This window comes from Polypterus senegalus, chromosome 8 (assembly GCF_016835505.1).
Source record: "Polypterus senegalus isolate Bchr_013 chromosome 8, ASM1683550v1, whole genome shotgun sequence".
NCBI lineage: Eukaryota > Metazoa > Chordata > Cladistia > Polypteriformes > Polypteridae > Polypterus > Polypterus senegalus.
The window spans coordinates 141,607,670-141,620,741 of NC_053161.1; the positions used below are offsets into that span (position 1 = coordinate 141,607,670).

Sequence of the window (13,072 nt, forward strand, 5' to 3'; positions counted from 1 at the left end):
TGAAAGGACGTTATTCACAACTTGTTGCGTGTTTTTGCTTACTTTTGTATTTCAGTTGTGCGGGGTCACCAAGGTGGTGTCCTAACACTTTGGCACTGTTTTGTCTCCTCTTTACAATATATATTATAGACGTTTATTGGAGATAGACGCAAAATAAATGCATGTAAAATTATGGGGCACACAGACGTTGCCAATGCACAAACGTATAAGTAAAAGAGAGAAGAATATGGCCTCCAGGATACTCACTGTTTTGTGTATCACTACACTGCATTGCTGTTGACTCGGTAATTCATCAGACAAAGCAGAGAATCACAAATAATCTGTACTGTGAAAATATAAACAATTTATATACCATGTAACTTGATGAACATGTAGTACTCCATATAATTAAGTACAGTATGCTAACATCCAGGAGGCCATACTCATATCCAAATGTAGCTTAAGCATCCATGATGACATGATTTCCTTTCTTCTTATATTTACAGTACTGAATTTCTTTAAATATGCAGAATTTTAAAATGTAATATAGAATTTGTGTTTATTTATCAGACAGTGGCATCACATACTTTAAACGTTCAACATTACATTATTTGTTGTTGGTGAAGGTGTCCCTTATTTCTTTTTTTTTTGTATGAGCCTTCTAGCAGAAAGTTGTCACAAGCATTAGCACTCATTTTCATTTGAGTCATATCAGTTTTTAAATGTGGCCAATTTCTGAAAATAACAAAAAAGAAGTTCATTAGAAAGGTATCCTGTCATTTTCTAACCCACTTAATTGAGACCAGGGTCATGGGGTTCTTCTGGAGCCTACCCCAGCTAGAACAGGGCACAAGGCAGGAACAAACTCTGGACAGGGTGCCAGTCCATCGCAGTGCAAACACACACACCCCCAAACATGCACTAGGGTCAATTTAGCATCCCCAATTCACCTGACATATCTGTCTTCAATGATTGGGAGGAACATGCAGACTCCATGCAGGGAGGACCCCAGACGTGCACCCTGGTCTCCTTACTGCCAAGCAGCAGTGCCACTACTGCACCACCCTAGAAAGGTGTTACTTGATCTATTTTATTTTACTTAGATATAGCATCAGAATATCTTTTATGTTTTTATGCAAATTTGTAAGATTTTTTGCATTCTTCCTCTCTAATTATACTTATTAGCATTGGACTTTTAATTGTTTTATTTTTGTTTTACCTACTTCTTCAGGCTAACCTCTGTTTTGTGGACATTGATAACCACTTCATCGAGCTCCCCGAGGACTTCCCACAGTTCCCCAATAAGCTTGAGTTCATCCAGGAGATCTCCGAAGTCCTTCTTGTCTTTGGAATTCCCCCCGAAGGCAGTCTGCACTGCAGTGAGAGCGCCACCAAGCTAAAGAATTTGGCCCTAAGTGACTTGGTCAATGATAAAAAGAATGGAAATTTGCCTGGTGATACACTTGCTGTGTTTGAGATGCTGCAGGGTAATGCCACCCTGGAACGACTCCAAGCCCTGGCCAAGCGCACTGGCGTGACAGTAGGCCAAGTCGATGGTTTGAGAAGCAGTTCTATTAAGGAAAAAGAAACCAGGCTTCAGTGTGATGAGGAAGAGTTACGCAATGCCATGCTGAATGTGCAGATCCGAGAAGTCTTTGCCCACCGTTTCACTCAAATGTTTGCTGATTATGAGGCTTTTGTCATCCAGAGTGCCCAGGATTTGGAGTCTTGGCTCACAAACCGAGAGCAAATGCAAAACTTTGACAAGGTAATATAATAAGGTGCTTTTTAATGTCTTATTTTAAATGATTAGCTTTTAATTATTGTTAACCGTCTTTTTCTGTTACGTGATTATGGGGAGTTGGAATGTATTTGGGCTCAGACTCAAGCACAAACTCACTTTTGATGGTAGCAGGACAATTAAGAAATGTCTACTGCCTTTGATGTGAGGGAGGACACGTTGAAAGACATTTCAACATCCTGACAGTGTGAGAAATATCACACTTTTCCCATACTGGTAGGTATCCTAAAAGAGACATTTTATTAGATAGATAGATAGATAGATAGATACTTTATTAATCCCAAGGGGAAATTCACATACTCCAGCAGCAGCATACATAAAGAACAATATTAAATTAAAGAGTGATAACAATGCAGGTAAAACAGACAATAACTTTGTATAATAATGTTAACGTTTACCCCCCCGAGTGGAATTGAAGAGTCGCATAGTGTGGCGGAGGAACGATCTCCTCAGTCTGTCAGTGGAGCAGGACAGTGACAGCAGTCTGTCTAAATACCAAAGTTTTTCACTTGTCCGATAACATGTCTAAATGCAGAAACTCTCTGTACAGCACCAGCGTTTGAGTAATATCATCCTGAAATCTAAAATGCTACAATTCGATAGATAGATACTTTATTAATCCCCAAGGGGAAATTCACATACTCCAGCAGCATACTGATAATAAACAATATTAATTAAAGAGTGATAAAAATGCAGGTATAACAGTCTATAATGTTGTATAATGTTAATGTTTACCTCCCCAGGTGAAATTGAAGAATCGCATAGTGTGGGGGAGGAACGATCTCCTCAGTCTGTCAGTGGAGCAGGATGGTGACAGCAGTCTGTCACTGAAGCTGCTCCTCTGTCTAGAGATGATCCTGTTCAGTGGATGCAGTGGATTCTCCATGACTGACAGGAGCCTGCTCAGTGCCCGTCGCTCTGCCACGGATGTCAAACTGTCCAGCTCTATGCCTACAATAGAGCCTGCCTTCCTCACCAGTTTGTCCAGGCGTGAGGCGTCCCTCTTCTTTATGCTGCCTCCCCAGCACACCACCACGTAGAAGAGGGTACTCACCACAACCGTCTGGTAGAACATCTGCAGCATCTTATTGCAGATGTTGAAGGATGCCAACCTTCTAAGGAAGTATAGTCGGCTCTGACCTTTCTTACACAGAGCATCAGTATTGGCAGTCCAGTCCAATTTATCATCCAGCTGCACTCCCAGGTATTTATAGGTCTGTACCCTCTGCACACAGTCTCCTCTGATGATCACGGGGTCCAGGAGGGGCCTGGGTCTCCTAAAATCCACCACCAACTCCTTGGTTTTGCTGGTGTTCAGGTGTGGTTTGAGTCTCACCATTTAACAAAGTCCTTGATTAGGTTCCTATACTCCTCCTCTTGCCCACTCCTGATGCAGCCCACGATAGCACTGTCGTCAGCGAACTTTTAAAACGTGGCAGGACTCGTATTGGAAGTCTGATGTATGTTGGCCATTGACCTATAGTGCAGCAGTCCTTGCCTTTGCGTTTTGATTTTTCTACTTAACAGTCTACCAAGGATTACTTCATCTTGCTCTTTAGCCAACTGTCATTACCCCCTAGTGCGTGCATTATGTGATGAATTACTTCAGAAAGACATCTATCCAGCCCCAAAACTCATTTAATCAGGGTGCGTAGGCCTGCTTTCTTAGATGTGGCATTAGTCCGTCACAGAGCACACATAACAGCACTAATTCAGACAGGGGCAATTTAGAGCGACAAGGAAATCTAACATTCAGACAGATTAAATAGGATTATTTATCAAAGTGGGGAAAGCATTATATTAACTGGGAACATTCTGTGTTGTGGACTCTGTGTGCCAAAACACTATTTGGTTTGGTTTGCCAGCCATTTTCCAAAACATCCTCCTCTGATCATCATGTTCTCAGGGTTTTACATATTTACATGTGTGTCCATTCCTGTTTCTTTGTGGTGTTTTGCAGGCCTCCTTCCTTTCTGATCAGCCAGAGCCCTATCTGCCTTTTCTGTCCCACTTCATAGAAACACAAATGTTTGCCACTTTCATCGACAACAAGATTATGTCTCAGTGGGAGGACAAGGACCCCATGCTCAGGGTATTTGACTCTCGTATTGAGAAGATGAGGATGTACAATGTACGAATCCCTAATCTTCGTTCCTCCATCTATCAAAAATGCACCATCTTGAAGGAATCAAGTAAGTTGGGCAGCCTTTAAAGTTCTTTTCCAATGAGTTTACGTACTTTTTTAAAAAAGTGAGAAGAATGAGACGTTTGTGTTTTAGGAGTGTTTAGGGGTTTATTACACACACCTAGAAAGTGCAACAAAAGAGTTAAAGGACTACTCTACTCAAAACCGTTTTTTGTTAAATACCTCATATATTTTGTGGTGGGGGCCAAGGAAATTGTTTTAATCTCATGTTTTCATGTTTTGTTTCTCAAAACATGATCGATAGAGAAATAGTGCTGGACAGTGGCAAACATTGTGAAAAACGTCCTTGGAAAAATGGGAGAAAAAAGCTTACATTATTCCTATCGCATAATCCACATGTCTTTTATACAATCACTACTTTAAAACATGCAAAATGAATGCAATATTGCTAAATTGTTGTTAAATAGTTACTTCCTAAATGTTCGGGGGCAACGTAAACAGTAATAGAATCACGGGAAGGACTTTTTGACTGGAAGACTGCGTCTGACTCATTGGTCAAGAGTCCTGTCTTCAATCCCAAAAGTCCCAGCTGTGAGTCTTTTGAGTTTCTGGTTGATACACAGGCTGATCACTCTTTTTTATATGCATCTTTTCCGTGATATTTGCCCTTCTCCAGCATTGGTCACCTATTGATCCCATTTATGAGAATCTCTCTTATGTAATTCTTCTAAGAATACATAAGATTACATTTTTTTTTTCTTGGCCACCACCACAAAGTACATGAGAGTACATGAAGTAACTTATTAAAAAAAAAAACATTTTTGGGTGGAGTATTTCATTAAACAACAGACACTTGTGCCTGTTGGGAGTAGTGGTCTCCCCTGCACTCTCCCTGCTCACCTTCCCAGTGCACCTTTCAGCACTCCTTTCTCCGTTTTCACCAGGTGAGGCCTTTTCATCCAACACCTTCAAACTGTAAGGGCCCTGGACCAAGAGGGAGGGATGGCTGCACAAGCCATGAGGGGGGCTGTTCTTCCAGGTACCTCACTTATGGGGTGGTCTTCTCCCAAACCTCTCTGAGGCTAGGCTGCACTGCCCCCTAGCTGTATGGAGAATCTTCAGCTCAATAGTAGAGTTCTGCTTGCATTCACTTGCTATAAATGTTAGTTCCAATTTGCAGTTTTCATTTTAGATCTTTATTGTGTTCACGTAAATTTCCAGTTGGACTTTTGGGAGAAACATGAGATCAGAGTTGTTTTGCTACTACATTTGCACAAAAAAAAATTAAAGATGACTTCTGTTTTTTTTTTTTTTAAGACAACAAACCATACGCTAAATGCATTAAAAGCATATCACATTGCTCCAAATACAGTTTCTACCACAAAAATGCCATTTCTGCCTGACCAGCTTATTTTATTTTATTTATTATATTATTGATTGATGTGAAACCTCAGCATTAGTCTGAATTTGAGTTAGTAGTATTATTCTCTCCAAATTGTCCATCTGGGAGCTCCAACTTTGAATGGCTTTTACTGACTGGGAAACTCGTATTTGTCATCTGTCCATTAGCCAATGAACACATCGTAACTGTTGTTCCATCCAGGGTCTTGTATAACCCCATTCTGGTCTGGTAATGCCCCCTGTTGGCCTTTAACAACATCACTACTCAGGAAAGTACAACAATATCTTTAAGAAACACAAACAGAAGGGTCTTGCATCATTGATTAACAGAAATTGAACTGTTCTAGCGTTTTTTCCTCTTCATAGATGCTAATACGAATGTAGCTATGTCAAAGTCTTACCCAAAGTAGGGTTATTTTAAAAGAACATTTTGCAGGTGCCTGATTGTGACTGTATTCATGTGACATGAGAGTGAATGTCTTACTGCTTTACCATTTATTTGATTTTGTTTGTTATAATATCATCTCTGAGGGCCTTAATAACTCCTACTATGTTCTTCGCTTAAACCACCAATGAGGAACATTGTGGGCCCCCAGCATGCATTCAATTCAATGAAAAGTGTTCTTAGAATTTTCTTTTATACAAGCTATAACTATACCCCTTTACAAATACAATATAGTGTACCTAACGTAAAAAATACAAACACAAAATAGCATATCAGATACGTTTTTGAATTTTTCAAGTGACGCTGCTCATGATAGACAGGAACGCTCAGGCCATGTTATGAGTGTCCTAGCTTGTGTCGATTACTTATAAACCCTCTGTCCGTCTAAAGGCAATGTTGGAACAAACTGCATTGCTACACTCTCTGAAGCATTATTTAGAACATTTTACACTGCTATCATAATGACAGGTATAAAAGCAATTAACAAAGGAACTTGCTTATTGAGCTGATCTTAAAGCTGTTGTCCTGTGAGGTGTCCATCACACAAGCTGCCAGATCTGTTCCTGTCGAAGTTTCCGAGTTCTTTTTGATGTGGTAGGAAAGTAGACTCACTGATGCATTGGCTTTTGCTTAAATTTCTCTAAAGGCAAGACCTCCACATTTAAGGGTTATCATGGTCCGTCTGTCTTCCTTTGCTAATCGCCTTTTTCTCACCATTCTGATCGTAACATACTACTTCCTACAGTGGAATATTGAACAAACAATGCCACACAGTTTGTTCTAACACTGCTTTAATACAGATGAAGGCCTTGTAAGTAATCAACCACAGTCGGGACACTTGTAGGAATTGTATGCATTAATTTGCAAGGCTTTGTTAACCTTACTTAATGCAGACAGTCTGTAAGTTATAAACTCATTGTTGTCCAATTAGATGGGCCTTTTTTACAACTCCATAAATTACATTTCAGGTCATACCTCTGTTACCATTTTAGGTTATTCACTGGACTTGAATCGCTCCAATTTTAGTAAAAACTGGAAAAATGGGATTGTTGGAAAACTTTTGACAGGGTGTGAATATGTGTCGATGATTGTTACACTGACTGCTGTTTGTGACATAAAGGATTTTACCTCTTCCATGTCATTTAATCTCCGACCTTCAAATCCACAGTTCATATTTGATATGTGCTGGGATTTCAGGGCACACATTGCGTTTTCTCTGTTGAAGTTTAAAAGAGTCAGGTCACATCCTTCATAAATATGTTTGCATTTTTTCTTGTTTGTGTGTCAATCATTCTTTTTATTATTGAAAACATTGGTCACAAAATGTACTTTAGAGTGAACACAAGTAGAGGTTTGGAAAAACCAACTCAATTGGACACATTTTTCTGTGTAATGTATTGTTAATACATAAAGGACAAGTAATGGGATTAGGTTTTTCATTATCGTGTCATATATAAGTATGGGGATCTGTGCAACAGTACTAAAGTTTGCAGTGAGCCATCTGTTGTGATGTAAGCATCAATGCATTTTATTAATACACTAGCTATGCTAAGACAGGTAATTGAAAAAATTAAAATAAATAATCTTAGATGTCTCTTGCCTTACATGTACCCTCAGCATTCATCTGACACCCTTTTTGGAATTCATGCTCTGTCATTTGAAGGCACGTTGCTCACTTTCTGTCTGTCTGTTTTTTGACTCCCACCAATGGTAGGCGGGTCTGCATTACCTGCTATGAAACCTCAGTCATTGCCTTGTAAGGACTTCCTATCTTTGAATCTGACTCCCAGCGTGCCTCCTATGCCTTTCTTTGGTAACCTTGTGTGTGCCTACTTCTCATCCCCAGCTGTTGCTGTCTCAATCACGTTTGACTGAGGAACCACAATGAAATTGACCAGTCAGACCAATGCCAAACTGACCAATCAGAGTGCTTGAAGGGCCTTGACACGCACATAGACACACTCTGGCATTAGCATTTTAGTACATAGATAGATACATAACAAAATGTATTCCTGTAGATGGTGTACAGCCAAAGTTACCAAATACATTGTTTTGTTTTTTTATATTCTAGCAGATTTAGTACCCCAAACGTTAGAACTAAACCAAGTGTCCTGTTTTTTAACATTGTTGGGTTGATTTTGTTTTTCACTGAGTTTCATCAAAGTTAATAGGAAGCCAGTCATTTGTGAGCATTGTCGTACTAAAGTGCTGCACTCTGGAAGACTATAAAGCAGTGTTGCTTCTTCAAGGGCAGCTGACAAGAGCGCTTGAAGGAAGATGTTTAGTGAATTGAGGTGTCACAGACAAATGTAATTAAAGAGAAAGTGGAGAAGTAGAAGATATTTTTAGAAACGTGGAAGCACAGATCCTTATTATTCCCAGTCCTATTCTGGAGACATCTGAAATAATTGAAATCCATTTCTACTGTTAATAAAACAGGGGGATATATGAGCCAGAGGGTACTCTGATTAGGCAGAACAGACTGACAGTTTTGCCTATAGGGAAATTGTTTCAGTTTTAACTTAAGTTAAATTAAAAATTGAAAATGTATTTTAATACTGAAAAACAAATAATATTTTAATATTATCATATCATGACCCAAGTATCAGGATAATGCTGAACTACTGGCTTCCTCACAATATTATAATACAATGCATTTAGATTTGCCAAGGAATCAAACTAGCCCATGTTTGGGATAAGAAAGAAGAAAATGCAAGAACTGCAGCAAATCCCACATAGACCCCAAAAGATCATGATCATGACTCCATGATTGAAATTCAGGCTGTAAAGCCATCATGCATCTTAATCACTCTATTACCTTGAAGAAAATATACAAAATAAATACAACAGAGACATCTGCCAGTATGCCCTCGTGGTAGTTGAGGCCCAGGATTATAAATGTCACAGTGGCCGATTCATTCCTCACCACACTGAGCGAGTCACTTATCCTGTCAGGACTTCAGACAATCTGTAAGCAGTTACAGTGTGACAGTGTGATTTGTAGGTACTTTAGCTTTTGATTAAACACCAGCTTAAAAAATAATAAAAAACAAAACTTTCAATGGAGAGAACATAGTGATGGAGACTGGTCAATCATTGTGTACGCTGCGAAATGTAGGATTACTGCAAATCAATGCAATGAAGGTACAGAAGGCCGATTACAGCACAAGCCACTCCAGCACTAAAAAGCAGTAGCAGTACCAGGATTTCATATTAGGGTGGGCCTAAATTTGTCATGAGTGGGCTTAATGTTATTTTTAATACTGTTAAATTTACATTAATTTAAAAATAAAAAATATTTTAGATGTTCAGCCATGTAAATTGCATTTTGGCTTATTTATTTTGTTTTGCACATCTACTTTGAATGTTTTTTGTTAACACTAATTGAAATTCACTTACAAATAGTGAGGATAAATCGACTGCCTACCTTTTGTTGACATATAAGACATGCCAGTCCAACACAAAGGACAAATAGTCAAATAATATCCGTTATAAATTTGACCAGTATACCATTATATAACAGCAAAAATCTGATTAACTGGTAATTTGTGTACGCATATCTAGTACTTGTGTTTCCAGTCTCCGAATACACAAGTCTGTCCTCAACTAGATTATTACAGAAATATCAAAATGAGATCATTTGGTACCCTGTGTTCCTCCAGTGCACTGTTACCTGCCGTATCAATGAGCTCTAAAGCTGCACGCCTTACCAACTGTAAGAGAAGTTAATGCTGATTGAGTTGGTGGCTCTTGGATGTCACACAAATTCTTCGTCATTTGGCAGTTGAAAGGTTGTGGATTTTCCAGCACATTCAGTAATATAATTGGTAGCACACCCATTGCTAAAGTGAACACTGCTCCTGGCCGGGTTTTCACTTGCCATTAAGGTATTACAGAATTTGTCAGTGCTGACATCAGACTCTGCCACATTTTGTCAATTCTATTTGTTTTCTTTCACTAATAAAACCTGGAAGAGCTGTTTGTCCAGACATTTTTCATGTTTTCCTCCTGCTAGACATGGTCGTACAGTAGTGATGGGAGACTCGTGAACAATTCTTTCTATTAGAACATCTCTTTTCAGGGAATCATATGAATCGACTCGGTGGAGCTCAATGGAAGTTCTTCACAGTAGGTTACTAGTTGATAGTAGGGTTGGGCGATATGGACCAAATATGACATCTCGATATTTTTTAGCTGAATGTCGATATACGATCTATATCTCAATATTTTTTCTTCCTATTAAGTAATAACAAAAACACGGTTCTGAGCCAAAGCCACATGTCTCAAATGTCACAGAGGCACTTTAATTAACATGTACATGAGAAATGGCTCAAAAATAAACTATCGGCATATATTAAACTAGCAAAATACCCGCGCTTCGCAGCATACATATATATATATATATATATATACACACACACACATACATCCACATATATATACATATATACATATCTACATATATACAGACATACATATACACATACAGTGTATATATATATATATATATATATATATATATATATATATATATATATATATATATCTCAAAATATATATATTATCAAAATATCCGCGCTTGGCAGCGGAGAAGTAGTGTGTTAAAGAAGTTATGAAAAAGAAAAGGAAACATTTTAAAAATAACGTAACATGACTGTTAATGTAATTGTTTTGTGACTGTTATGAGTGTTGTTGTCATCAAGGATTTGATTATCATTATTTCTTTCAATCAGGTTCGTATTTGGAGGATGTGTTGTGTTCAAGTTACATTCCGTGTTTGTCAACCGTTGTAAAGATAACAGGTTTCATTCATCGATTCCTTTCTTACTGCATCAATAAACAGCTTGTCTTCATCTTTATTTGAGACATCACACACTGCATGCACGGGTTTTTTTTACACTGTCTTCCTTTAGCTGGACATTGACTTTTTCCACCATGTGCTTTGTTTCCGCAGTAGCTGCACTTATGAATATGCTTGTATGCGTCACTCACTTCATATTCATTTGCTGCCTTCTCAATTGTGTAATGCGTTTTTTGTTCAGCGCTCTTTGTAGCTGTTGCTTTTTGTCTGTGTACTGCATTCATAGTCAGTTCACGTGAGCCGCTCAGAGTACATGCATTGAAGGTTCTCAGCTGTGCTTGTGCTATCTTGTGCAATGTTGCAATGTTAGCTCAGACCCGGCAATGTGTCTTCTCCTTAAATTTAAAGTTAAGCTTTACACCTTGCTTTCCTATTCGTTTGGATAAGCACAGTCCTTCACCAGCAAGTTTAACTCCGTTACAGCAATTTTAACTCTGTTACAAAGTGATCCAAAGTCTCATTTATACCCCGCGTCTTCTCATTAAACTTGTATCTCGTGAATATCGTATTCGTCATAGGCATGACAAATGCCAGTGGCAGCCTGTCTATAAACTTAATTTAAACTTACGGTTTACACCGTGCTTTGTTTCCGCAGTAGCTGCACTTATGAATATGCTTGTATGCATCACTTTCTTCATATTCTTTTGCTGCCTTCTCAATTGTGTAATGCGTTTTTTGTTCAGCGCTCTTTGGAGCTCTTCATTGTTCTCTGTGTATTACGTTCACAGTCAGTTCATGTGAGCCGCTCGGTGTACATGCATCGAAGGTTCTCAGCTATGCTTGTGCTATCTCATGCGATCTTGCGATGTCCACGGCTTTATTTAATGTTAGCTAAGACCCTGCATTTAAAAGTTTCTCTCGCAGTTTCGCTGAGTTTGTGCCAAACACCACCCATACCATCTAATCTTTGTTTGCATAAGCACAGTCCTTCACCCGCGAATATTTAGCGGTAGAGTGTTTCTATTGGATTGCCGCTGACGGACAGCCTTATATGGGCAGGCACTCAATTACGTGGGAAGCATGACGATGAGGGACGCAACTCCGCCTCACATGGCGACTGAGCTGCAGGCTATGGCCGTATATATGTACGTAAGTAGGTTCCAGTTATGACTGTTACACGTAGAATTTCAAAATGAAACCTGCCTAACTTTTGTAAGTAAGCTGTAAGGAATGAGCCTGTCAAATTTCAGCCTTCTACCTACACGGGAAGTTGGAGAATTAGTGATGAGTCAGTCAGTGAGTGAGTCAGTCCGTCCGTCCATCGCCTTTTATTAGTATAGATAATAATGCTCCTTAAATAAAATAATGTTCTTTTTGTGTATAACAAAAGACTCGGCTATGCAATTAACAAAATGTAAACAGAAAAGATAAAGATCAAAAATAACAAAAGGCCAATTTGCTCTTTAAAAAGTAGGTTTCCATTGAAGTAGAGAGTTCTTTCTTTACCAAAGTGCTCCTCCTGTGTGTAGTCCTGTACAAACATCTAGCAAAACAAAGCAAGTGACAACTTTCTTACACAGAGAAATGGCCTGGGTAATGTGACATTATCCTTATAATGGCCTATAACACACAAAATAAAAACCTTTAAAATCACTTTGATTTTTATGTACAGAGGCAGATCACTCAAAGGCAAATAACATTCATCTGTGTTTATTAGGGATGTGTAAGATTTAACTATGTGTGTAAACTGTGTTGTGTAATGTGCAATCTACAAATGGTAAAATCAGCAAATGAGTGAAACGTATACTTTTAGACCTTTTCAGTCTCAAACACTTCTGAATTTAAAATGCATCCCTGTCACTTCTTAAGTTGAGTGGTGGCTCTGGTGGTAAAGAAAAAAAAGAAAAAGAAAATTAAATTTAAGATACTGGGCGGATCAATGAGGAAAGTGTTTGGGCCTAGGCCTAATATTGACACCAGCCCTACGATAAAGCTGTTAAATGCAAAAAACACAGAGGTGGTGTATTTCAAATGATAAGACTAATGAAGCAGCAAAAGCCCGTCTCGTGGGTGGGATTCCATTAGCCAGGAGTTGCAGAGCTAAAGGAAATGTGCAGAGTTGTTTAGCATGGCTTCACAAGTGCTGCACAAGGTCTAAAGGTTTAATGTGAAATCACAGGCTATTGTGTCCACTACAGCAGGTAAAACAACAACAACAACATTTATTTATATAGCACATTTTCATACAAACAGTAGCTCAAAGTGCTTTACATAATAAAGAATAGAAAAATAAAAGACACAGTAAGAAAATAAAATAAATCAACATTAATTAACATCGAATACGAGTAAGGTTCAATGGCCAGGGGGGACAGAAAAAACAAAAAAACTCCAGACGGCTGGAGAAAAAATAAAATCAGTAGGGATTCCAGACCATGAGACCGCCACCATGAATAGTTATTATGAAGAATTGAACATACAGAGTATCAGGATTAAGTTAAA

At 38.6% G+C, this 13,072-nt stretch overlaps 1 protein-coding gene across 5 annotated transcripts in view; it reads left to right on the top strand.

Annotated features, from left to right (window-relative positions):
• The window catches only part of dennd5b (DENN/MADD domain containing 5B), a 308,333-nt gene that overhangs the window by 219,314 nt on the left and 75,947 nt on the right, over positions 1-13,072 (top strand). For all 5 annotated transcript variants that reach the window (XM_039761841.1, XM_039761842.1, XM_039761843.1 and 2 more), the window contains 2 exons: positions 1,211-1,747; positions 3,741-3,972. In XM_039761841.1, the coding sequence (XP_039617775.1) occupies positions 1,211-1,747; positions 3,741-3,972 (769 nt within the window). The remainder of the gene's footprint in view (positions 1-1,210; positions 1,748-3,740; positions 3,973-13,072) is intronic.